General features: G+C 51.1%; 1 protein-coding gene and 1 pseudogene across 3 annotated transcripts; both read right to left on the bottom strand.

The window, feature by feature from the left end:
• Positions 1-2,226: 2,226 nt before the first annotated feature.
• LOC112312262 (DET1 homolog pseudogene) lies at positions 2,227-4,509 on the bottom strand (annotated as a pseudogene).
• A 1,633-nt stretch (positions 4,510-6,142) lies between these two features.
• On the bottom strand, positions 6,143-27,473 carry DAPK3 (death associated protein kinase 3). 3 transcript variants are annotated; one of them, XM_024569097.4, is made up of 9 exons: positions 27,382-27,462; positions 26,267-26,422; positions 16,576-16,936; positions 16,134-16,263; positions 15,749-15,797; positions 14,854-14,880; positions 10,787-10,939; positions 9,583-9,628; positions 6,143-8,863 (listed from the first exon to the last, which is right to left on the bottom strand). In XM_024569097.4, the coding sequence occupies exons 2-9, from the start codon at positions 26,326-26,328 to the stop codon at positions 8,327-8,329; spliced, it is 1,365 nt and encodes a 454-aa protein (XP_024424865.1). In that variant the 5' UTR covers positions 26,329-26,422; positions 27,382-27,462; the 3' UTR covers positions 6,143-8,326. The 3 variants fall into 3 exon arrangements, with proteins under 3 accessions (XP_024424865.1, XP_045058569.1, XP_024424864.1); XM_045202634.3 differs by having other exon boundaries at positions 27,374-27,451; XM_024569096.4 differs by having other exon boundaries at positions 6,144-8,863; positions 27,390-27,473.
• Between the last annotated feature and the right edge of the window lie 72 nt (positions 27,474-27,545).

The raw sequence follows: 27,545 nt of genomic DNA on the forward strand, positions 1-27,545 counted from the left end.
GGCAAACAGGCCCACTGTCCCTGAGGAAACGCAAGACTGGCACACTGAGAGGTGGCGTCTTTGCGGAGAGCAGGAGCCCACAGTCTGCATTTGAACCCAGGGCCGCCTGACTCATCTCACAGGTAGTGCGTGAAAAAAACGAAGCTGTGACTTAAGGCCTAAAATTAGTGCTCCACCTTATATGCTGGCAAAAGTGGGAGGCCCCCACTGGCCTCCCCACTGGGCCTCCCATGGAGGAGGCCTGCTTGCCCAAAGCCCTCCTGATTGAGGGACGGGACACAGGGCTGCTGAAGCCCAAGTAGCAGGTTTCACCTCTCTGCTAGCAGCAGGATAGTTCACATCGGCGACCAGGATCCATGCGCCTGCCCCTCCCACCCAGGCCTTGCTCTGCAGCCAGAGGATGCTGAAGTCCGTGTGGAGAACTCGACCTCCCCAGGAATGCCAGCTTTGGTGTTCTCTGAGCTTGGTCTGGCTCTGAGACTCTGATGTGTACTATCAGTATTTATGCAGCAGTTGATGGTTATAAAACCCTTCTACAAGTTCCCACTTAATCCTCATGGTGTCTCGGGTGGGGAAAGGAGAAATTACTACCATTTTGCAGCTGGGAACACTGAGGCGGGGAGAGGACAATTGCTGCCATTTAGGGGTGGGGCCAGCAGCGGAAGCCAGTCCATCCTCACTCTCCCTGCTGTGCATGAACTTCGCTTTGAGATGAACACCTTCCAAAGAGCTTCACACACAGCCAAATCCTAAGCCGACCTATGGGCAGGTCTGACCTGACTCCTGCCAGCTGGAGGGCTGAAATTCAGGGATCCCACAGTTCCTGCCTCCAACCCATCTTAAGAGGCAGGCAAGAAGACACGCCCGTTTTGTGTAAGGCAGGGAGCCCTTGCTCCACAGATTTGCCGAGTGGTCTACTCTTCCCGGAGCAGAAGGAAGATGATGGCCCAGCACTAACATGTAGCCCCCCATCACGATCCTACAAAGAAAAGAGAATGAAGGCACAGCAAACAGACAAGTGGCTCCCAGAGAGGAAACAGGCAGAAGTGGAACAGTTCAGTAAACTGGCAAGTGGTTGTGGTGCACCTTTATCAGCGTATTAGTCAGCTCCTGCTGCAGAACAAACCACCACGCGCTCAGTGGCCGGAAACAACATGCACGCATCTCACAGTTTCTATAGACCAGGAATCTGGCTGTGGCTTCCCTGGGCCTCTGCAAGGTTTCTGCCGAGGCTGCCATCCAGGTGTCAGCCAGGGCTGGGTTTCATCCAAAGGCTCAAATGGGGAAGGATCTATTTCCCTTTCTTTTTTCAGTAAGAAAATATCATGGCTTTATTTTGTCTTCTTATAAAGATAGCCCTGCTGGCCCTCGCCAATGTGGCTCAGTGGATAGAACGCCGGCCTGCGAACCGAAAGGTCGCAGGTTCAATTCCTGGTCAGGGCAGATGCTTGGGTTGCGGGCCAAGTCCCCAAATGGGGGTGTGTGAGAGGCAACCTATTGATGTTTCTCTCCCTCTCTTTCTCCCTCCCTTCCCCTGTCTCTAAAAATAAAAAAATAAAATAAAAAAATAAAAAAACCCATAGCCCTGCTTGTTGGCTAAGCAGAAAAGATGTACACAGTTCTCATGAGTAAACTAGCTTTGCCTGCTTCAGAAGCATAGTGCAATGCCAGAGACGTGACGTAAAGAGGGTGAAAGTGCAATGCTCCAATCTTCACAGCAATAAAATGCAAAATAGAACAAAAAGTAAATGAACAAAATTAGAGCTGGGCATTCCCGCAGGGAAAAATCAAGAGGATTTTAAATCAATTAGTTTTTGTACACATTTTTAAAAAGTTGCCCTGGCTGGTGTGGTTCAGTGGATACAGTGCCAGCCTGCGAATCAAAGGGTCACAGGTTCAATTCCCAGTCAGGGTACATGCCTGGGTTGTGGGCCAGATCCCCAGTAGGGGGTGCACAAGAGGCAACCACACAGTGACGTTTCTGTCCCTCTCTTTCTCCCTCCCTTCCTCTCTCTCTGAAAATAAACAAATAAAATATATATTTTTTAAAGTCCATTAGTCTGAGCCACCCTCATCCTCTCCTTTGCTCTCCCCACCTGAAGTATACCAATTTGGACCCCACAAAGCTGGTAGTCAGAAGCTTTGGCTTTTGCTTTAGAGATAAGAAAAGTCATAGAAGACCAGGAAACCTCGCTTGAGTGAGGCACATACATGCAGCGGTGTCGCCTATAGAAGTTGATGCTCAGCATTAATCCTCTGCACAGAAATTGCAAAGGGCTCATAAGGGTGAAAGGTGGAGGCAACAAGGCGTCATACTATGCGGTTGATGGGGCGGCCCAGTGAGCCTGCGTGGACCTGAAAGTTGAGCAGACCAGGGTCTTGGGCATCAAACCTGAAACGGGGATCTCCACAAGTTATGGGCCGCTCCACGGCTGACACCCACTTGTCATCATAGCTGAAGAAAGACACTTCCAGGTAGGGGCTACTCCTGTAAGACTGGGCACTGGTGGGGCCCTGACCCAGCAGCCCGCATACTGCGTCCATGTGCCCTCCGTACTTGGCATTTACAATGGAGTCTTTAAGCCAGCACTGGGTCTGCCTTGCAAAACTGTTGCTGGAAGCTGAGCCGGGACACTGGACTTCACCGTGCAGGGTGGCAATACAGAAGGGATCACAGAAGTTCTTGAAGAGCTCCAAAAGCTCAGCTGACATATTCTCAAACACAGTGATCACCTCTGTTGTCACCATACTGTACACCACAAAGAAAGATGTCTGTGACAGAGGTGAATGGCATTCCTGCTGCTGAACTTCGGGGGCCTTCCGGGAACAGGACTTCTACAAGGACAAACATGTCTGGGAGGCGGTGGCCCAAGGCCACTTTTGCCGGCTATATGCGGGGTCTCCGGAACCAGAGGGGGTGCACAGCTCTTCTTAAAATTGAGCGTTCATGCTCGAGATGAAACTGAATTCCACCTAGGCAAGAGATGTGCTTCTGTGTGCAAAGTGAAGAACAACACAGTGACTCCTGGAGGCAAAGCAAACAAAACCAGAGTAACCTGGGAAAAGATAACTCATGTGCATGGAAACAGTGGCTGTTTTGTGCTAAACCCGAAGCAGCCTTCCTGCTAAGGCCATCGGACACAGAATCCGCGCAATGCTGTGCCCCTCAAGGATTTAAATTTATTGATAAATAAATAACAGCCCTGACTGTGTGGCTCAGTTGGGTGGGGGTCCTCTGGCAAAGCAAAGGATTCCCAGTTGGGGCACATGCCCGGGTTGCAGGTTTGATCCCTGGTCAGGGCGCAAAAGAAAGGCAACTGATGAATGTTTCTCACATCGATGTTTCTCTCCTCTCTCCCTCCCTCTTTTAGTAAATAAAATAAATAAGTAAATAAAATCTTTTATAAAAGTAAATTTAAAAAAGGAAAAAAGATGCCAGTGACGGACCTGTGACCCTCAGGGCTGCTACAGTCCTCACTAGAGGACTTGATACACAGATGGTTTTCGTCCAGAAGCTGCATCTTCCACACGCGCAGCTGCCACAGTTGGTCAATGTATTGGAAGAAGCGCCCCTTGGCCACTGCGCCCCCATCCTACTCCGTGCGGCGGCACAAGTGTACGAGCAGACGATGTTGCAGGGGGTTGGTGAAGGGGTCCCTGGGAAAATGGCCATGCCTGTCTGACTGTCCCACTGTGTCTCAGAGAAAACAGCTGACGCAGTGAGTAGGCCGTCCTCACAGCCGAAGCAGCCAGTGGTTCTCACATCAATGAAAGTGCCGTCACCTGAAGACCTGTATGGTCTGCTGCCGCACTGACAAGGTGGCCAGGATGTCTCTGCACAAGTACAGCCCTCCGTTGTGTGGCAGGGCCACCTTATCACACCGGAAGGTGTGTGCGCCACATGAGCAGCCAGTGTGCAGGTCCATAACGTGGAGGAAATAGTCCTCCAGAGGGGACCGTGGGTCGGGGGTCGCAGATTCACTGTTCCAATACACCCCCTAACAAGGAGGGTGAGCCTGCTCTGGGACGGAGGCAGCTGAGCCCACGACGACACACTGGCAGTTGCCAGGGACAAGGCCGCACTCCTGCTGCAGGCGCTCACTCTAGGCCGCCATGTGGTAACGTCCAGCAGGACAAAAACCGTTCAAAGAGCTGACCGCAAATGCGGACCACCACCAGTCATTGCCATCGAACGGGACCTGCCCCTCAGAGCCCTGCAGGGGGCCTCAGCTGCTTGACAGCCCTGGTGCTCACAGATTTTGATATGGCTGGTCTGGAGAGGAAGCAATAAAGTAGCAACCGTTGGGTGGGAATTTACACGGGGAACAAGGAGAGTTTTTAACGTTGACGACTGCGTCGTCGCTGCAGAAGGCGTTCTGGGGGAACACTTGGACGTGACGCCGGCGGGTGTCTGCCTTGTCTAAACTCAGCACGCTGGCGTTCCAAGCACTGAGTGGCACTTTGGTTCCGGATTCTTCAAGGTTTGATGGTGGAAACATAATGACCCATTACCCCATCTCTGTTCAAAGGGCTGGGACCAGGGATCCCCCAGCCAGCTCTGGCACGCACCCTTCCCCAGCCATGCCTTGGGACCTGGTGCCTGCAAACCACAGCACCCCCACCCCCCAGGGAAGGATCCACTTCTAAGACCACTCCTGCAGTTGGCGAGCTCCATCCAGTCCTTGCTGGCTCTTCCTTGCCATGTGGGCCCCTCCAACATAGCAGCTGGCTTCATCTAAGTCAGCAAAGGAGAGAGTGTGCCGGCAAAACAGAAGTCACCATCGAGGTAGCCTAACCGCGGAAGTGACCTCTATCACCTCTGCCAAATCCTGTTGGTTAGAACCTGCGACTAGGCCAGGCCACTCTCAAGGGAGTGAACAGCAGGAGGCAGGGGTCCTTGGGGGACATCGCGGGAGTCTGCTTGCTGCAGTCCTGATGAGTCACAGTGTACTAGCCCAGCAGGCTTTGCAGTGGGCGGTGCTGTTTGCTAAGTGCTTGTATGGGCCAGACACTCTGGTGAGGTGCTTTATGACCCCAAGGTGGCTCCGTATGCCCTCCACTGACAGACTGAAGAAACTGCGGCTGCACTGAGCCGAGCCACTGAAGATAACCCGGGTCGAGAGAGTGATGCAGAAATCAACTCCAGAGCAAGGCACCACAGATTGAGCACTGCGTCATGGCGGACACTGCGTGCTCAAAGGCCCTGCACACTGAGCCCAAGTGAATTTTGGTTTCTACCCAGTCTCATCCGAAAGGCTGCCTGGGTGATACCCTTCCTCCACCCTCAAGACACACACGGTCTCCCAGCATCTGACATACTGCCCAGAATGCAGTGGGACTTAGCAAATTGTGGCTGGATAAATGCCACTTACCAGTCCCCTGAGGAACTCCGGTCCCTGGGTGATCACTCACCTTAGGATCTGGAGACCCTCTGGCACTAACACAGAAGTTCCTGCTTTTCCAGGGAGGCAGATGGCACCAGCAGACTATGGCCTATTGATCTTCCACAAATTATACACACCTGGGTGCCCCTTTCCCACCATGAGCTGACTGGTGGAGTCTGGGGAATTTGCTGCCCAGAGCCCGGTCTTGCAGCCCTGAGGGACCTAACAGCCAGGGGCCACATGTAGGCCACAGTGGGTCCAGGCTGGACAAACCAGCGCTGAAGACAGGCATGGACCGACTGGAGAAACCTGAGTAAGTCTGAGGACTCGATGAGCTGAAATGTACTGGAATTTTAAATGTGGAAGTCGCCCCGGCTCCGAGGATGAGCACCAGACTGTGAACCAAAAGGTCACTGGTTTGGTTCCCAGTTAGGACACACACCTGGGTTGTGAGCCAGGTCACCTGCCAGGGCGTGTACAGGAGGCGACTGCTCTCACATCAATGTTCCCCTCCCTCCTTCTCCCTCCCTTCCCCTCTAATAAATAAATTTTAAAAAAAATTTTTTAAGTGGAAGTTATTGATCCAAAAAAGAGATAAAAAAGGATGAACTTTATAGTGTTGTTTCAATATTTAAAAATATATTAAGAACAAAGACAAGGAGAAATGTGGCCCTTGGTATAACGAGTCAACAGAAAGATGACTGAGGGCTGCCAAAGGCTCGGAACCTCGGCTCCTGGGAAGAATTTAAGGGTCAGAAGGCCCCTCCCTCGAGCCACATTTCATACCCAGAGGCTGTGTGAGCAGCAGCGGGACCAGCAAGGACACCACCCATGCGTCCCTTCCGGGCCAGGGAGGCCTCTGAGCTGGGCCTGTACATGGGGCCCGGAGCATGGCAGGGGGCCCACAGGTGGCCTCACAGTGCAGCGTCTCAGGTGTGAAGGACAGAAACCCCTCTGAGCGCACTCCAGCTACTTCCATCTCACTGCAACAAACAGTCCAGCTGAGCCCCAAGACTGGGGCAGCCTCTGATGTCACACCCCAGGGTTGCCCTCCTTCTCCCAAGGAGCACCGGGGCAGGCAGCAGACGGGGGAGAGACACAGAGCCCGGACAGGCCACAGCATCAGGTGACCCAAGGCAGGCTGCCCCACCGTGCCCAAGCACAGACTACAGCTGGATGTCAGAATTAGGGCTTTATTTCCCTTCGCTCGTGGCAGGCATAAACTTGCAGAGATGGTATACACTATGCAACAGAGCTTGTGGAGGAGGTACGGGGGTCCCACCCCAGCCCCAGGAGACAGACCTGCAAACAATGTTAATTTAAGAACCCTACACCAGTGCCTCAGCCTTGGCAGCGTCCTGGTGGGGGGAGCCCTGGCCAGCAGCCTCAGCAGGAATACAAGTCTCACCTGCCTGGTTCCTTCCTGCACCTGGCCGGGCTGGGGTCAAAGGATCTATACAGGTGTCACTCACTTAACCTAACCTGCAGCAGAGAACTCCCGGCTCAGTGTGGCCACCTGATAAGGGACCCACATTTTGCTGAAGCCTGAACCTTAGTGCACTTGGCTCAGGTGGTACAAGATCCTGCTCAAGGGCAGCCCCTAGTGGCACACGGCAGCACTGCCCACTGCAACCCCCTTTGCACCCCCTAATCCAGGATTTCTAGCCACATGCCCGTGGGAACCAGCAGAGGCAGTCAGTCAAATGGACTTCTCCCTGCACCCGGCAGCATGGAGTCTTGGGGGCTCTCTGGGGAGGAGGATGCTGGGCCCATGAGCCTTTTGTGACTACTCCATGTAGTCCCCACCAAGGGAAGCTGGAGCCCTAACATTTCAAAAGGCAGCACTGGAGAAGGAAGTGAGGGAGGGGCTGGAGGGGCAGAGCCAGATACCAAGGCAGGGGAGGGACCCCACTGGTGGCCTTGGCACTTCAGGGACTGTGTGTCATGAGATGCACCTGGCATCATGAGGGAGCAGAGAGGAGATGGCTCCACAGCCTGCCCCGCTGGGGAGGGGTGCGGGTAGATGGTGGCTCTTTCCTCCTGTCCCCAGCCCCCAGCCCCCTGCAGACCTGTTTCACTCGGTGCCCAAGGACTTCCTAGGCCTCAGGAAAGAGACAGAGATTCAGCTTTTGCAGATGTTTCCTTTACTGTGTCCTGGCAACATGCTCAGCCCCAGGCCCTCCCTTCCCCGATACTACCTCCAGACTGACACCTCCTTGAGGGCTGGGTCATCTCCTTGCCTCTGGCTGTGGTGCCCAGTCAGGGCCTAGGGTGCCCTAGCAAGGAACTGGGGAGAGCAGGGCTCAGAGGCCCCCTCCACCACTGACCCTGCAGGAGCCACCTCCATCTCTAGAAGAGGAGGGGCCAGTGTCCAGCAGAGGCCCCTCCAATTCCAAGCCCTGGGGCATGCAGGGCCCTCAGAAACCCTCCCTGAGGCTGCATGTGCCTGGATGGGCAGGGAGGGCCTGAAAGTGCTACCCAGGCCCTGCTCCAAGTTCTATGACCGCCCTTCAGCCCCCTGACCCAAGACACGAAGGCCACCGCCCTGCCCCTGGGCTGGGCATGAAGCATCTGTGTCCACCGTAGCCAGTTCCATCTTGGAGGTACCAACCCCTTGCAGAGAGCTCACAGAGTTCCGAGGGTAACACTACCCCAGAAGCACCCCCCACCCCCCACCAGTCACCACTGTTGAGAGAATGAGAGGAGGCTGAGCCAGAGGGAAGACAGGCTGTGCAGAGGAGGCCCAGGTCCTGCCAAGCCCCTCCCCTCAGCAGGGAATCCCTGGGCCCCAGGGAGCATGTCCCAGTCCAGCCTCTTCCCACCTCAGCCCCAGTCCGGGAACTCTCTAGGGCCAGGTAAGGGTGACAGAGGGACCTGGCCCCAGGGCTGACAAGGGGACACCCACCACTGGAACCCTCTGGGCCAACCCACCCCAGGTGGCCCTAGCGGAGGCCGCATTCCACCCCCTGAAGCTTCTCCTGCTCCAGGGCACGCACTAGATCCTGCACAAACCGCATCTCAGAGGCCACCTGCTTAGCCAGGGCCTCATAGCGGTTCTCCAGGCGGCTGAAGCGGCGCTTGAGCCCACTGGCCCCCAGCAGGGCGCCCTTGGCCTCCTCCTGGGCCTGTCGTTGGAGCGCCTCGGTCTTGTGCAGCTCCTGCCGCAGCCGTCGGAGGTCTTGGCCAATGCTCTCGTTCTCCTCCCTGTACCAGGCCTCCTTCTCCTCATAGATGGCTGTCAGCGCCTCAATGTCCTCGTGGAACTGCCGCCGGCTGTGCTCCAGCCCGCGCAGGCCCTCCTCGGCCGCTGCCACCTCCTCCAGCACCTTGGAGAAACGCTCGAAGTTGATGTAGGTATTGTTGGGGGGCATGCTCGAGTGGGACTTGATGGTGTACTCCTTGAGACGGGCCGTCTTCAGGCGCCGCCGCTCTGGCTTGCGGCCGCTGTCTTCCCGCCGTACATTCCGCCGCCGGATCGCCTGCAGGAGAGGACACAGCCTGGAACAGTGGGCAGGTGGTGTACCACCGAGGGCCATATCCAGCCCTCCATTTGCTTTTTGTAAGTAAAGTTTTATTGGCACACACGTGCCCATTTGCATACGATGGTCCTGGTGTTTCGCTGCTACAAAGGCAGAGCTGAGTATTGATGCCAGGGACCACAGAGCCAGGAATATTGACTGACTGACCCTTTAAAGAAGGCTGCCCCCCTGACCAGTATGGCTCAGTGGGTTAGGAAATGTTCTGTGAAACCAAATGTCACTGGTTCGATTCCCAGTCAGGACACATGCCTGGGTTGCAGGCCAGGTCCCCAGTAGGGGGTGTGCACGAGGCAACTGATTGACATCTCTCATGCTGATATTTCTCTCCCGCTCTTTCTCCCTCCCTTCCCCTCTCTCTAAAAATAAATAAAATCTTTAAAATAAATCAATAAGCAAATAAATAAATAAAAATAAAACACAAGTAAAGAAGGCTGCCAACTCTGGCCTAGAGGCGACCCCTTCTGAAAGTTCCTGTGAGATGGAGCCCGGCTGCACACACAGAGGACCAAGGGCTCCGGGGTGCCTCAGTCAGAGGGCCCCAACACCATCTCAGGGAGCACCCCTCCCCTCCGCCCAGGCCCATAGCTCTGGGGACCGTCCCTGGATGCGGAGGGCTTGTCACACTACCATCCCTCAGTGGGAGCAGCACCCCACCTCACCTTGATCCAGGAGTGCTCCAGGCTCTGGGAGATAGTCATTCTCCTCCTGAAAGAGCCCCCCCGCCCAAGGCAAGCCCTGGTTAGTCACATGTGTGCCACCTGCAACACCCTCCCCAAGACGGAGCAGAGGGCAGGGAAGGGGTTTTCCAGGCTCTCCCTGCCACAGTTCCGCTCTCAGCACCCCACCAAGGGCTGGCTCAGAAACCTGCCCCTGAGGACCCCGGCCTCTAAAGCCACCCTCCAGCCTGGAAGCAAGTCCCTGAAATGACCTGAAATGACACATACAATCCAGAATGTCCACTCTGCTCAGCCAACCACAAGGCACCTCTGGGGGCACAGGCTCTGGGGTTCCCATGTTCCCTGAGAGGTCTTGTTACCAGTCAAGATCTAATGCTGGGTCAAACAACTTGGGCACCCACAGGAGGAGCCAGGCGGGCAACACCAGTGTGGTTCAGTTGGTTAGAACACTGGCCCACCACCCACAAGGTCACTGGTTCCATTCCCAGTCAGGGCACATGCCTGGGTTGCAGGTTTGGCCCCCAGCTGGGGCACTTAGGAGGCAACGGATCAAAATTTCTCTCCTGCACTGATGTTTCTCTCCCTTTCTCCCTCCCTTCCCCTCTCTCTAAAAATAAATAAATAAAATCTTTTTAAAAAAACAATGGCTAGCACACACAGTGGGAGGGCTGTGGCCCAGAGGGCACCTCCCCATGCACAGAGGCTCTGAGATGCTAGGACTCAGAATTTTTTTCAAAAAAAAAAAAAAGTAGCAATCTGGAATTTTATATAAAATCCCAATTTTTAAAGTCGGCAACAGCCCTGGCTGAGTAGCTCAGTTGGTCAGCGCGTCATCCAGACACAGCAAGGTTGCGGGTTCAATCCTCGGTCAGGGCGCATTCAAGAATCAACCAGTGAATACGTAAATGAGTGGAGCAATAAATCATTGTTTTCCCACTCTCTCTCTTCCTTCCTCTCTCTCTCTAAAATCAATTTTAAAAAAAGTTGGCAACAAATTAAAAGTTTCTTACACAGTGTGGGCCAACATAAGCCATTTATTACTATCTCTGAATCAAAGTGGAGGCTAGCAATGGGGAGGTGGTGGCTTGCAGGGCTGTCTTCTCAGCCACACCACCCATTCCAGAGAGACTCATTCAGCTTTCCCTGCAGGGTTGCCCCCTGACCCCTCTGCCCGGCCTGTGCTTACTTGGGGTCCTTGACAAGCAGCCGGCGGATAAAGTCCTTGGCCAGCTCGCTGGTGTTGCTGAAGTACTCCTCGTCGAAGTCGTAGTTCACGGCGGAGATGTTGGTCAGGGTCTCCTGCTTGGTCTCACCCAGGAATGGGGATGCGCCACTCAGACTGGAAGACAAACGTGGAGCTCAGTGTCCCCTGTGCTCTCTCCATCACCAGGCTGCCGCCTGGGCTACCACCAAACTCTGCGGAGCCCACAAAGGGGCCAGACGCTGAGGAGGGTGGACTCTGGGCCCAACCACCTGATGCAAGCATTCCCCTGGAGCCTCCAACCAGCCACCCACCGGCTACCAACAGAAGGCAATGAGCAGTCATCACTCAGCTAGATAAGCACTAAAACCAGTGGGCAAAAATCCTCGTGAAAACTCAGTGTCTACGTACACGCACAGTCTCAGAGCATCTCCCCCAGAACATTTAGTGATTCCAGAGGAAACACCGACCACTTTCCAGGGGAATCCTGGCTGATGCCACCCCGCACGCAGTCAAGGTGAGCCTCACTGGTGATGACACCCGTGTCGCCTGACACCCATGTCGCCTGCCGCCCTCACACTCTGCACCGAGTGGGTCACGCCCCCACCCCTATGGGGCTCTGAGCACTTGACACTGTGACTTATGGTGGGAAATATTTATTTGGTCTTCAACCCGGTCCTTCGGCACATGGTTCCCCAAACCCTTGAAATTTCCTAAAACAAGAGCTAAAAAGGTAAGAGCATCTTTTGTTGTAATATTCTTGTCCTCTGTTCTTGAAATGGCTCCAAAGAATAAAAGCAGCATCCTTTACAATTCATAACAAGCCCCTTCCGACCTCAGAGTTTATGCAAGGGAGGTGACTTCTGGAAAGCCCCTAAGGATAGGGGGCTGGTGGCCTAGGGAACCAGCAGTGGAAAAGGGGGTTGGAACCTTTACCCTCACCGCTGGTCTCCAGGGAGAGGAGAGGGACCAGACGTTGAGTTAATTAGCGATGATCAAAGATTTAATCAATCATGCCTACGTGATGGGATCTCCATAAAAGTCCCTAAAGTAGGGCTTCCAGGTGGGTGAGCGGATCCACAAGCAAGGAGGGGAGTGCTCCCCAAACTCCAGAGAGACAAACCCCCCGGCACTCAGCCCCTTCCCAGCCCTTGACCCACACACCCTTCACCTGCTGTTCATCTGCGCCCTTTATCATCTCCTTTGTGATAAGCTGGTAAACCTAAGTCAGTGTTTCCCTGAGTTCTAGTGAATTATCACACCCGAGGTGGGGGTTGCGGGAAACCTCCAATTTACAGTCAGTGGGTCAGAAGGGTAGACAGCAAGCTGGACTTGCAACTGGTATCTGAACACAGGACAGTCTCGTGGGTCTGAGCACTTAACCCGCGGGATCTAACGATATGTTCAGGCAGGACACCCAGCTGGTGGCACAGACAATTGCTTGGTGTGGGGAGAAACCTGCACACACTGGTGGCCAGCAGGGACAGAAGCATTGAGAGGAGAGTAGCAGAGAAAAGGAACTATGTTTCTCTCCCCAGGGCAGAAAGGTACAGCCCATCGAATCATGAGCAAAGCTCAGACATAATGAAGGACGTTCTAAAACATCCCCGACCTGCACTATTCAAGAATGTCTACATTCAACTTCAAGTGTACCCACATTCACATCATGGGGGTGCCATTAGGAGGAGAGAGCAAGAAACTGAAAACCTATTTGAAAAAACGACAGAAAACTTCCCTAACCTGGTGAAGGAAATAGACGTGCAAGTTCAGGAAGTGCAGAGAGTCCCAAACAAGATGAGCCCAAAGAGGTCCACACCAACACACATCATAATTAAAATGCCACAGGTTAAAGACAAAAAGAGAATCTTAAAGGCAGCAAGAGAAAAGCAGTTACCTGCAAGGGAACTCCCATGAAACTTCCAGCTGATTTCTCAACAGAAACTGTGTCAGCCAGAGGGACTGGCATGAAATATTCAAAGTGATGAAAAGCAAGAACCTACAACCAAGATTACTCTACCCAGCAAAACTATGGCTTAGAATCAAAGACCAGATGAAGAGCTTCCCAGACAAGAAAAAGCTAAGGGAGTTCATCACCACCAAACCAGTATTACAAGAAATGTTAAAGGGTCTTCTTTAAGAAGATGAAAAAAGATCAAAAATATGAACAGTAAGATCCTGGCTGGATAGCTCAGTGGGTTTGCATATCATCCTGATGCCGAGGTTGTGAGTTTGATCCCTGGTCCGGGCACAAATAAGAATCAACCAATGAATGCATAAATAAGTGGAACAACAAATTGATATTTCTCTCTCTCTTCCTTCTAAAATCAATACATTTTTTAAAATTTTAATTCAAAAAAATAAATAATAAAATGGTAATAAATACCTATTAACAATTACTTTAAATGCAAATGGATTAAATGCTCCAATCAAAAGACATACAGTGGCTGACCCTCACATATGGTGTCTACAAGAGACGAATAACTTCGTATTGAAAGACACGCACAGCCTGAAAGGAATGGAAAAAATATTTCACGAAAATGAAACCACACAAAAGGCTGGGGAGCAATACTTACTCCAGACAAAACAGACTTTAAAACTAAGGCTACAACGAGAGACAAAGAAGGACCCATCAATTCTACTTCTGGGTATTTTTCTGAAGAAACCAAAAATGCTAAATCAAAAAGACATATACATCCGTGTTTATTGCAGCATTATTTACAATAGCCAAGCTATGGAAGCAAACTAAGTGTCCATCAATAGATAAATAGACAAGGAAGTGGTGCATATACACAATGGAATAGAATTCAGCCATAAAAAAGAACAAAATCTTGCCATCTGCAACACGGAGAGACCTAGAGGGTACTGTGCAGAGTAAAATAAGTCAGACAGAAAAAGACAAATGCCAGATGATTTCACTTTATGTGGAATCTAAAAAAACAAAATAAACAGACAAGCAGAACAGACACAGACTCATAGATAAAGAGAACATTTTGACAGTTTCCAAATGGGAGGCTGGGTGGAAAGGTGAGGGGATTAAGAAGGACAGAATGGCAGTTACGGAACGGTCATGGGGATGGAAGGTGCAGCACAGGGACCACACTCAATAATACCGTAGACACTGTGTGTGGTGTCAGATGGGTACTACGTGTACTGGGAGGATCACTTTGCAGGTTATATAAATGTCTAATTAATTACCGGCCTGTATATCTGAAACTAACACAACACTGTATATCAACTGTAATTTTTTTTTTTTTTTAAATTTAAAAGTTAAAAAGAGCATCCAGGTTGTGACAGACAAGGAAAGACAAAGGAACCATCCTGGACAGGAGGAGACTAAGCGCAATGAGTGACGCCGGCTGGGGTCCTGGCCCAGAAAGACGACGTGGGGGAAAGACTGGTGGCCTCCGAACAACTTGGGGACTCCCTGTGCTTGCCCGCGTTGAAAGTTAATTCCTCGGTGTTGACAGATGCTGTTTGTACAACACGCTCACGGGGCCACGGAGCTCTATGCTGTTTCTGCCACTCTTCTGAGGATCTAAATTTATTCCAAAATGTAAAAACCCCCTAAAACTATTAAAAACCCATCTCTCCAAACCTTCGGGTCTCAGATCGCAACACCCATTCGGTAGGCAAGGCAGTGAAGAAAGGAGGGAGCACACCTGACGCAGGAACAGATGAGGCACAGTCCAAATCAAGGTCAAGTCCTCTTTTCACACAGAGAGAGGGGCCAGCTGCAGGCCGGCGAACTAAGGGGGGTACACATCCTGGCCTGGCACAGGGTCCCACGTTACCCCTAGGAGGGTGCCATGCCTCCTGAACTATCCAGAAGCCGGAGACAGGAACCACACTGTCTCCGCTATACAAACTCACTCACTCACTCGTTCGCTCATTCATCCGTCCACCCAGAGCTCACTGAGCACCTTGACTGGTCTGAGTGCGGGGGTCCCACACTCCTGGTCACTGTTCCTGCGCGAAAGCTGCCCTCCCTGCCCGCGTTCCTGACTAGGCAGGGCCCTGGGCCGGGCAAAAGGAACAGCTGACTGGGTACTCACAGGATGTAGGTGATGACGCCGATGCTCCTGGAAGAGAACACAAGAGGAAGGTCAGCTTGGCCGTGGGTGCAGCACCCTGACTCCTCCACAGAGCGGGGGCCCAAGCCCGCGTGCGGAAGCTACACACCCAAGGCTCTCAGGCCAGGAGAGCAGCAGGTGTGTCAGCCCCGCTCACCTTCTCCTGCCCTGGGGGTCTCAACACTGGGTATTTAAACATCTCTTGCCTTGAGTGGTGTGGTCAGTGTCACATCCCACAAACTGAAAGGTCGCTGGTTCGATTCCCAGTCAGGGCACATACCTGGGTTGCGGGCCAAGTCCCCAGTTGGTTGGGGAGAATGCGAGAGGCAACCAATTGATGTTTCTCTCACACATGGATGTTTCTCTCCCTCTCTTTCTCCCCACTCCCCCTCTGTCTAAAAAATAAATAAATAAAATCTTTAAAAAAAAAACCCAAACACATCTGGCCACACCCTCCTGTCAAGGCTCAAAGGAGCCAGAACGGGGGCAGGGCAGAGGGCACTATGGCCCCACAGACCCTGCAGGTCTGGGATTCACTACGGGGCCCGCAGGGCTGGCAAACTCTTTTTACACAGGGTCAGACAGCGATTACTTCCGGCTTTACGGGCCGCTAACGGTCTGTTGTGTATTTGTGTGTTTTGCTTTGAGCACCTCTTGGAAGAAACACGGCCACCACTCCCAGCTCCTAGGTCTGCTCTGGCCCGTGGGCTGCAATCTGCTGTCCTGCCCATGCCCCACAGCACACCACCATGGGATGTGCTACACCCGAGGCGGCAACTCCCGGGGATGACCAGGGGATGGATTTCCTGAGAAGCAGGTACATACACTGGACTCAGAACTGGGCAGCCCTGGGTCCCCAAAGCTACCCCTGACTTACCACATGTCCGCCTCCAGTCCCAGGGGTTCATAGTTGACAATCTCAGGTGCTGAGGAGACAGGAGGCACAAGGTCAGAAGCTGGTTGCATCTAAGGCCACACTGGGGACTTAGCCAAGAGCAGCAGCACAGCGCCTGCCCGGCCCCTGCCCCCGGAAGATAACTGTGGTCACTCGGATGAACACACGCACACATAGGCAAGGCCAGCCCTGGGGCAGGAGGGCTGGGATGGTGACAGCACCAACCCCAGGTCTTGAGCTTTCCCTTGCCCGATGCCAGCACAGCTGAGGGCAGTGAGTCAGGCATCCAGGAGCTGGGCCTGACTTGCCCTACACTGCTAGAAACCCTGGAATGCCCCCTACCTAAACCCACCAGACAGGGCCTTACCTACAAACTCTGGGGTGCCAAAGATGTTCTTGAACTCGTTCCCAGCCTCAATCTTATGAGCGATGCCAAAGTCAATGAGCTTGATCCGCGGATTGGGCACGTTCTTGTCCAGGAGCATGATGTTTTCCGGCTGGGGGAGGGGGAGAGCGGGGTGGTGCGAGGGGGATCTGCTGCTTCTGATGGCCTGGTATCTCCAGGAACAGCATATGGAATTTCCCTAGGCAGCACCCACTCCCAAACCATGGGGTGTGGGCAGGCTGATGCCATCCCAGGGGGCCAGGCCTGAACAAGTCTGTTCCTCAACTCCCAGAGCATCAGTGCATCCAGGGCATGGCATTCTGGGGCCACAAAAGCAGAAGCCTCTCTTGGGCCCCCATCCTCACCTGCACCAGCCTGCTTGGCTGGTCCCCGGCTCCGCCCTGAGGTTCCCAGCGGGGCTTACCTTGAGGTCAAAGTGGGCGATGCGCTTGGAGTGCAGGTAGTGGACTCCATCCAAGATCTGCTTAAGGAACTGCGTGGCCTCGTCCTCCGTCAGCGACTCCTTCTCAGCCAGGAAATCAAAGAGCTCCCCACCGGAGACCAGCTCCAGGATGAGCACCACGTCAGTCTTGTTCTCAAAGATGTCGTGCAGGGTGATGATGTTGGGGTGCCTGATCTCCCGCAGGATGTTCACCTCCCGCTCGATCTCCTCCCGGCTGACCCCCCGCCGGCTGGACGACAGGCGGCGCTTCTTAATGAACTTGGCTGCGTATTCTTTCCCAGTACCCTTCTGCCGGCATTTCCGCACAATCGCAAACTGGCCACTGCAGGGGCAGAGGGGGTGGAAGGTGATCAGAGCACCGAGAGGGACCTAGGCCGGCCACCATCATTCCCCCAGCTCCCTGCGCCACACAGATGTACCACCCCCACTGCATCCAAGATGCACCCGGTGGGTATGCCGCTATGTGAGTGCGGAGCAGCGCTGACACAATGGCTGCCCAGCATTTTGCAACAATGAACAAACAAAAACAGCTCAGTGTTTACCAAGAAGGGACTGGAATCCATCATGGAAATAAATCTAGTGGAATTTTACACGATCATGAAAATGAATGACGACAACTCTCTAAGCTCAGTGAAAAAGCAAGCTGCAGAATGACACAAAGAATATCTTTTTGTTTAAAAAAGGTATATATTGTGTCCATAAATAGATACACCTACATACACATATGTAGGAAAAAAGGCCTGAAGGACATACACTAAGCTGTAACAATATGCATCTGGGATTGAGGAAACAGGCGCAGCAAAGAGGGGTTCTTATTCATTTCATACAATTCTATACTGATTCAACTTTTTACAGTGTATTTCATCATTTTTTTTAAAAAATCTAAGAAAAAAGAAAGCCACTGACTTCAAACGAGTTTCTTGCCCTGGCTAGGTGGCTCAGTTGATTGAGCATCAAATCATACACCAAAAGGTTGTGGGTTCAAGCCCTGACCAGTGGATTGAGCACGAGCTGCAAACCAAATGGTCGCCAGTTCGATTCCCAGTCAGGGCACATGCCTGGGTTGCGGGCCAGGTCCCCAGTAGGGGGCACTCGAGAGGCAACCACACAATGATGTTTCTCTCCCTTAAAAATAAATAAATAAAATCTTAAAAATAAATAAAAGGTTATGGGTTCAATTCCCGGTCAGTCAGAGCACATATAAGAGGCAACAAATCGATGTTTCTCTCTCACCTCATGTTTCTCTAAAATCAATAAGCATGTCCTTGGGGGTTAAAAAAAAAAAGAGCTCCTTATTCAACAGGCAGAGTGAAAGAAAGGCACACACACATTTTCAAAACCAGACAGAAGAGGAAGGATGTGAAAAAAAGAACCTTCACACACGGCTGGGATGGGGATAAAAAATGGGGCAGCTGCTGAGGAACCGTCTGGCGGGTGTGGGGGCCCCCGAAAGTTAACACAGAGCTACCACCTAACGCAGCACTGCCCCCCAGTGTGCATCTGAGGGAAATGAAAACGTGTGTCCACACAGAAACCCGCACACAAGTGTTCGACGCATCATGAGTCCCAACAGCCCAAAGGTTGAAACAACCCAAATGTCCGTCCGTCGGCGCATGAGTGAATGTGGTCCCTCCGTACAGGGGACATCACATGATCTTGAAAAGAGTGAGGCTGCGACACTCGTTACAACATGGATGACCCTTGAAATCATGACACTCCGTGAGAGACGCCAGACGCAAAAGGCCACAGAGTGCGTGGTTCCATGTATGTGAACCGTCCAGAACAGGCACATCCCCAGAGACAGGAACCACAGCCTGCGGCTGTCAGGGGCTGGGGGAGGGGGCTGGAGGTGATTGCTAATGGGGACAGTGTTTCTTCTAGGGAGCTGGAACGTTCTGAAAACAGTGGTGATTGGTGCAGAGCCCTATGAATATCCTAAAGACCATGAAATTGTACACTTTAAATGAGTAAACTGTACTGTATGTGGATTATCTCTCAAGACAGCTGTTATTTAAAAGAGAGGAATTCTATGTACTGCACTCCAGAGAGCTATCCAATGTCTAAACTCTTTTGCTATCCAGGAACTTAGTTATATTAACTTGCTTTAACTCAGAAGTTGACTGATACATGACAGACAGTAAATATTTTGAGCTATATAGGCACGTGGTCGCTGTTACAATCCCTGTGTGTTCTTACAACCCTTTAAACAATTAACTGGCTGGTGTGGCTCAGTGGATTGGGTGCTGGCCCGCAATCCAAAAGGTCACAGGTTCGATTCCAGATCAGGGCACATGCCTGCCTTGCGGGCCGGGTCCCCAGTTTGGGGCGTGTGAGAGGCAACCAATGTTTGTCTCATACACTGACCTTTCTTTCCCTCTCTTTCTCCTTCCCTTCCCTCTCTCTACAAGTAAATAAATAAAATCTTTAAAATAATTAAAAAAGCATTCCAGACTCACAGACAGGCTACACTACTGAGTTAGGGATAGGTGTGGCCCACAAGAGGTTATATGGATGTGCACCTAAATGGAGAGATCAAGTCCAAGACAGAAAGCACAACTTCCAGGCAGGAAGTTTGAACAAGGCCCCACCAGAGGTCAAGGAAGAACAGACATCTCGGGGACATACAGGAAGAGCACGTAGGTGGAGACGGGCCTTAGGGATAGGAAGGATCTCGGAAGTCGGTGGCAGTACAGGAAGGACAGGACAGTGACAGACACATGAGTGAAGGGCATCCCTGCCAACCCAGCAGGGCTTTCAGAAAAGTCGAGGCAGTGGGGAGGACCAGCCGAGTCTTCCGAGGAGGCGGACCTACCTATGGTGCGAGGACTAGCTGCAGCTGGCAAGCACCCAAGCCACGGTCCTCACCAGCATCAAGGAACAAAAGTGCCCAGAGTGGGCCATCACAGACATGCTTTGCACACATTCAGGTGGTCAGAAGACGGATGAAGTTCAAGGTGGGCAGATGGGGACCCCTCCACAGATGTCCACATCCTAATCCACAGACCCTGTGAATGTGTCCTCATGTGGCAAAAGCGACTTTGCAGGTGGACTTAAGGTCCCTGAAATGGGGGTGATCCTGATTACCAGAGGGGCCCAGTGTCCTCGTAGGGTCTTCTTAAGAGGAGGCAGGAGGATCAGAGTCAGCGGGATGGAAAAGGCGGTGCTGCTGGCTGTGAGGACAGAGGAAGGGGCCACAAGCCAGGGATGCAGAGCCTCTAGAAGCTGGAAAAGGCCGGAAACGATTCTCCTTGCAGCCCCCACAGGAACCAGCCCTGCAGATCCATTTCCACTCCTGATTACCAAGCCTTTAAGAAAATTAACATGTATTCGTCTAAGCCACTAAATTGTAGTAGTTTGTTACAGCAGCAACAGGAAGCTCAAACACTAATGCAAAAGTCAAGCGCACAGGTCAGATGAGACAGGTAAAGTGTCCCTGATTAGGTCATGCCCCCCCTGAATCCACCATAACAGTCCCCTGGCTACCTATGCTCCTGCCTCCCACCTGAAATGCCTTCCCCCTCCCCTCTACCAACATCCGAGCTCATTCTTCCAGGCCCACATTCCATCCCACAACGATACGCTGATGATAATTAGAGGGAATGCCAAATGTCCACCACATACTGGGGATCCTGGGCTAAGCACTGGACATGTGGCCTAATTTTCAAATACAAAGGTTTTTTCCCTTTAGCTTTATTCCAAGCTGAACTAACAAAAAAGACAACAAAGGCAGAGCTCACAGGAACATGTGAAAAGAAGCTGCTATGGCATCTTTAAAAAAAAAAATCCAGCCCTGGCTGGTGTGGCTCAGTGGATTGAGTGCCGGCCTGCGAACCAAAGGGCCACTGGTTTGATTCCCAGTCAGGGAACATGCCTGGGTTGTGGGCTAGGTCCTAGTTGGGGACATGTGAGAGGCAAGCAGTAGATGTTTCTCTCACACATCCATGTTTCTTTCCCTCTCTTTCTCCCTCCCTCCCCTCTTTCTAAAAGTAAGTAACTAAGTAAGTAAGTAAATAAATAAATAAGAGCCCTGGCTGGTGTGGTTCAGTGGTCTGAATGCCAGCCTCTGAAGGGTCGCCAGTTCGATTCCCAGTCAGGGCACATGCCTGGGTTGCAGGCCAGGTCCCCAGTAGGGGGCGCATGAGAGGCAACCACACATTGATGTTTCTCTCCCTCTCTTGCTCCTTCCCTTCCCCTTTCTCTAAAAACAAATAAATAAAATGTTCTTTACAGACACACACAGGGAAAGAGATTAGGAAACAGACACACACAGGGAAAGGGATTAGGAAACAGACACACATAGGGAAAGAGATTAGAAAACAGACACCACAGGGAAAGAGATTAGGAAACAGACACACATAGGAAAAGATTAGGAAACAGACACACACAGGGAAAGGACAGCCATCTAAAAGATAAGAGGATAGGCCTCAAAGGGAACCAACCCTGATGATACCTTGATCTCAGACTTCCAGCCTCCAGAACTGGGAGATGATAAATCTGTTTTCAGCTACCCAGTCTGCACGGTACCCACTTTGCATGGCAGCCTGAGCTGACTAATACAGATGCACACACCACTCCACGACCTGGACGCCAGGGTAGAAGTCTACACACTCATCAATGCACAAATTAATTTGTTTCCTGAGACCATTTGATGTGAACTTGAATTAGGAAGAAAGAACCCCCTCACACACAAGAAACTCCCTCCTCGTTCATTAAGCCCCACGACTCCTGGGACAGGAAAATGTGGGCCTGCTTTACTCACAGTCCCTCTCACTGCAGAGATTCCTACAGCTAACTCCCTGAAGACAGTCAATAACTAGACTTGGGAAAGACACAGATCTGCTTGAAATTGAATTCCAGTGCCATTCCCGCCTCTGAAACAGACAGCTTATGATGGTGGCCAGCCTCAGAGTCGGAAACTGAACACCGGCAGGAGGGCGGTGTTTGGGGCATGAGGACACACTCACTTCCCAACACACAGGGTCATCTTCATTTGGATGTCTGATGGGTCCATTACGAGGACCTCGGGTGGAGGTGGCTGCCGGGCAGGTAGAAGCCAGACACCCACCTCTGGCTCCAGCATAGCTGCAGTCTGGAGCCAGTGAGGGTCGGTCTCAAGATCTGAATCCTGCTTGGTCATGTAGTCTTTGTGGCAGCCCTGGCACATGCAGCTCAGGTGGTGGGAGCACTGCCCCGTACACCAAAAGTTCGGGGTTCAATTCCTGGTCAAAGCACATACCTAGGTTGCAGGTTCAACCCCTGGTCAGGGTGCATGTGAGAGGCAACCAATTGATGTGTCTCTCTCTCCCTTCCTCTCTCTCTAAAATCAATAAACATAGTCTGTGAGGCCTTGAGCAAGCTGCTTCCCTTCTCTGTGTCAGTTTCTTTATCTAAAATGGGGATAATAACAGCACCTGATTTGTAGGTCCTTTAGTAGATGACTAGAAGTAACAGAAAGACACTCTAGCCCTGGCTGATGTGGCTCAGTGGATTGAGTGCTGTCCTGCAAAACAAAGGCTCACCAGTTCGATTCCCAGTCAGGGCACATGCCTGGGTTTCGGGATAGGCCCTTGGTAAGAGGGTGTGGGAGAGGCAGCCCACACATTGATGTTTCTCTCTCTCTCTTTCTCCCTCCCTTCCCCTCTGTCTAAAAATAAATAAATAAAATCTTTAAAAAAAAAACTTAAGAAAAAAAAAACACTGTAGAACACAGATGTCCAAAAGACATCTACAGTTTATACAAACTGCAACACAGTAAGCACAGTGTTCTGTAACATTAATCTTTTACTTCATGTATCTCTGAGAATGTTCCAGACCACACACTGAGCAGTGCTGTCCAAGGTAGCAGTCAGTGAACACGTGACAGCTGTCGGGCATGTCCAAACTGAGATGTGCTATGAGTACACAGTACACACCAGATTTCAAAGACCTCAAATTAAGAAAAGTGATAAAATAGGGCTTCTGGCCATGATGGAGGCGTAGGTAGACACACTGTGCCTCCTCACACAACCAAAAGAAGGACAACAATTTAAAAAGAATAAAACAGCCAGAACTGACAGAAAATTGAACTGTATGGAAGTCCGACAACCAAGGAGTTAAAGAAACATTCATCCAGACCAGTAGGAGGGGCAGAGATGGGCAGCCGGGCAGAGAGGACTCGAGGCAAGGCGGGGACTGGCGGACCCAGCAAGGTGGTGGATTGTGGAGCAGAGTGATCCAGGCTGCAGCTGGTGGACCCAGTGATAGACCGCGCAACCCAGAGTCCCAGCGCAGGGAAATAAAGCCTCAAACCTCTGATTGAAAACACCCATGGGGGTTGAGGCGGCAGCAGGAGAAACTCCCAGCCTCACAGGAGAGTTCCTTGGAGAGACCCACAGGGGCCTAGAGCGTGCACAAGCCCACCCACCTGGGAACCAGCACCAGAAGGGCCCAATTTGCTTGTGGATAGAGGGGGAAGTGACTGAAAACCGGCAGAGAATGGAGCAAGCGCCATTGCTCCCTCTCAGGACCCTCCCCCACGTATAGCGTCACAGCGCAGGGACAAGCATTATCCTGTCCCGGTGAACACCTAAGGACCCGTCCCTTACGTAACAGGTGCACTGAGACCAAAAAAATGGCCCAAATGAAAGAACAGATCAAAGCTCCAGAAAAAATACAACTAAGCGAGGAAGAGATAGCCAACCTATCAGATGCACAGTTCAAAACACTGGTAATCAGGAAGCTCACAAAATTGGTTGAATTTGGTCACAAATTAGAAAAAAATGAAGGCTATGGTCAGTGAAACAAAGGAAAATGTACAGGAAACCAATAGTGATGGGAAGGAAACTAGAACTCAAATCAACGGTGTGAACCAGAAGGAAAAAAGAAACATCCAACCAGAAAAGAACGAAGAATTCCAAAAAATGAGGAGAGGAATGAAGAAACAAGAATTCAAAAAAAATTAGGAACCTCCAGGACATCTTTAAACGTTCCAACATCCGAATTAGAGGGACACCAGAAGGAGAAGAGGAAGAGCAAAAAATTGAAAACTTATTTGAAAACATAATGAAGGAGAACTTCCCCAATATGGCAAAGGAAACAGACTTCTAGGAAGTCCAAGAAGCTCAGAGAGTCCCAAAGAAGCTGGACCCAAGGAGAAACACACCAAGGCACATCATAATTACATTACCCAAGATTAAAGAGAAGGAGAGAATCTTAGAAGTGGCAAGAGAAAATGACACAGTTACCTACAAAGGAGTTCCCATAAGACTGTCAGCTGATTTCCCAAAAGAGACATTACAGGCAAGAAGGGGCTGGAAAGAAGTATTCCAAGTCATGAAAGGCAAGGACCTACATCCAAGATTGCTCCATCCAGCAAAGCTATCATTTAGAAAGGAAGGGCAGATAAAGTGCCTCTCAGACAAGGTCAAGTTAAGGAGTTCATCATCACCAAGCCCTTATTATATGAAATGTTAAAGGAATTTATCTAAGAAAAAGAGGGTAAAAAATATGAACAGTAAAAATGACAGCAAACTCACAGTTATTAACAACCACACCTAAAATAAAAACAAAAGCAAACTAAGCAAATAACTAGAACAGGAACAGAACAACAGAAATGGAGATCACACGGGGGGTTATCAACAGGGGAGTGGGAGGGGGAAAGAGGGGGGAAAGGTACAGCAAATAAGTAGCATAAATGGTAGGTACAAAACAGACAGGGGAAAGGGTAAGAATAGTATAGGAAATGTAGAAGCCAAAGAACTTATCAGTATGACCCATGGACATGAACTATAGGGGGGGAATGTGGGAGGGAGGGGGTGTGCAGGATGGAGTGGAGTGAAGAGAGGAAATGGGACAACTGTAATAGCATAATCAATAAAATATATTTTAAAAAAAGAAAAAAGTGAAATTATTTCACTAATAATTTTATAGTGATTACAAACAAAATAGTAGTTCATCTACCAGGTTAAATAAAATATATCATTAAAATTATTAAAATTGACACTGCTTTTAACTTTTCAATTAAATTTCAATAAATTTCCTATGTGGCTCACATTATACAAGTTGCCTGGCAGTTTTAACAGCTGTGTAATATTCCACCCACAGATGCAGGGTGCTGTAATGACCACTGAAGAGGCTTCCCATCTTTTGCTTAAAATTTTTTAAAACTCCTGGCCGGTGTGGCTCAGTGGATTGAGCGAGGGCCTGTGAACCAAAGGTTCGATTCCCAGTCGGGGCACATGCCTGGGTTGCGGGCCAGGTCCCCAGTAGGATGTGCATGAGAGGCAACCCCACATTGATGTTTCTCTCCTTCTCTTTCTCCCTCCCTTCCCCTTTCTCTAAAAATAAATAAATAAAATCTTTTAAAAGAACTTTTTAAACTATTTTTCCTGATTACTTGTTTAAAATATTTTATTTATTTTAGATAGAGGGGAAGGGAGGGAGAGAGGGAGAGAAATATCATGTGTGAGAGAATCATGGGTCTGTTGTCTCTTGTATGCCCCCCACTGGGAGCCTGGCCCGAAACCCAGGCATGTGCCCTGAGCAGAAATTGAGACCTTTCAGTTTGCAGACCCACACTCAACCACTGAACCACACGAGCCAGGGCTATTTCTTTTTTTAGTTGATTGATTTTTTTTTTGAGAGAGAGAGAAACATCAATTCGTTGTTCCACTTATTTACACATTCATTGGTTGCTTCTTGTATGTGCCCTGACTGAAGATCGAACGTGCAACCTCGCTTGGCGTGTTGGGGAGAAGCTCTAACCAACTGAGCTACCCAGCCAGGGCCACTCATGTAAACTCTTTACTGCAACCATCCCTGCTCCTAGGTCATTGGTCCATGTGTGTATGTATTCCCAGTGAATTAATTCCTAACAGTGGCATTGGTGAATTAAAGGTAATATATATAAGACATTTTGCTGATTTTTGCCAAACTACCCTCAGCAAGAGATCCTCATACATTTTCAACAACAAAGTTTGAGATTTGGGGGTTGAGGGGGCCCTGTATTTGCTACCATTCTAAACAGGAAATTCCTAAAGGAGAGACTTCAGAATCCCAAAGGAGCCTAAAACACTCTCTCAGCAAAGGCCTGATGCAGGGCTCAGTTATTTACATTCCCTTCTGGTGACATCATGGGGCCCAGCCAGCAGCAAACTCACCAAATAAGGTTTCAGGCTCCGCAAAAAAAAAAAAAAAACAAACCACGATGGTGCCTGGTTGGCCTGGTCTGGGGAGGTTTCTCAGGAAACCAGCTGCCTGGCTGGCAAGGGAAACCTCCCCTCTCTCCCATAAGAATGCTACACAATTGGCAGGAATGTGGGCCCAGACAGGGGGAAATATCAAAAGCTGGGGAGATTCAAGTGCCTCTCATAAGAGAGGATAAAAGAGAATAGATCTTTACCAACAAAACCGGCCAATGCCTATAAATGCCAGACACCGTGTTAGGTGCCATATGTGCTCAACTATGTTTCTCCCCAAAGAAAACGCACAAAGGATGTCACAGCATGAAGTCTCAGCTGGAATGTCTCATTCCAACACCCATACTCATTCCACCAGCACATACTCTGACTCACTCCTTGGACAGTACGACAAAGAACAGGAGGGGAGACACTGTCCCAAAAACCTTGAAGTGGCTTTTTCCCACCCTGGAGCCTTGTCAGAGGGTCTTGCTCACCTGCCCAACTCCTCCCCCATCTCATAATGGTCTTCCACGTCTTCCTGCCTGAATGTGGACATGGTGGCCGTCTGCCTTCCAGCACCTTCTGCTCCAGTGAAAACTCAGTCACTGCAGCCTGGGGACAGGACCTCAGGAAGTCCCCTTCCAGTGACCCTGGAGGAAACAGGGTAATAGGGAAGAAAGAGTGAGATGATAGCCATTATTCCTAGTAAACAAGGCAACTTGCTCACCAAAAATAGGTTTCACATCACTCCAAGCTGAAGTTCCATGGTCCTTGGGAAGGGCACTTGCATTGGCAATCCAGGTGCTTTCATGTCTCATTCCATTTATACACCGAACAACCCAAAGGTCGAAGTTGGCCCCATTATGCTACCTTGCCCCCATAACTCCCACCAGCCCCCCTACATCTGGGACCTCACACACTGCCCCAGCTTTTCTCTGCCTTTCCCTCCTAGGCTTCTCCCAGAACCCCTCACATTCCTGAAGATCCCCCACATACTTCACACCCCCAAACTCCAAAATCCCTCATTCTCTGCCCAACTTCCTAGTTCTAGCCTCAACACACTCCCAACTCCCTGCCTATCGGCAAAGCTCAACCCCTCCTCTTCAACCCCTCTTCGCCTTTACCCATTCCTCTCACACCTGAGCCAGTCTCTTAACACCCTCCACAGCGGTTTGCTCCCTCCAATCTTGAAGTGCCCAAGAACTGAACAATGGCTTCCAAGCTCTTGCAAGCCCCTTACCCATTCTTGCCTACCCCTGACTTTCACCGTCCTAGCAAGACTAACCTCTTCCCTCCCCTCAAAGGTCCCCCACCCCTGTCTCCCCCATCTCAAACGGGTCTCCGTAAAGGGCCAATCTCTCTTCTCCATTGTCCTTCGCTTCCAACCTTCTCATAACCTCCAAAGCAGACTCCGACAAGCCCCATCATAGACCCCTCCAAGGGTCCAAACTCGTAATGTCCCTGCTCAGGCGCCCAGGTGCCTGCCACGCCCCTCGCAGGCCTGGGCCCAGACCCTTCTCCTGCTCGGTCATGCCAAGGGGGGTCCCCAAACTTCCTCCCAGATTCCCCCAAGTCCCCCCACCCGCCACTGACACACATACACACACACCCGCCGACCTCGAACAGAGCACGCTCTTCACCACCCACAGCCCCGCGCAACCGCTGTCCTCCGCCGGGCCGACCTGCGATGACGTCACCGCGCCCGACAGTTCCCTCCCGTGGAAGGCGGGGTCTACCGCCCATTGGTCCGCGCACCCGCCGCTCGTGACGCCC

The sequence above is a fragment of the Desmodus rotundus genome, chromosome 9 (genome assembly GCF_022682495.2).
Source record: "Desmodus rotundus isolate HL8 chromosome 9, HLdesRot8A.1, whole genome shotgun sequence".
NCBI lineage: Eukaryota > Metazoa > Chordata > Mammalia > Chiroptera > Phyllostomidae > Desmodus > Desmodus rotundus.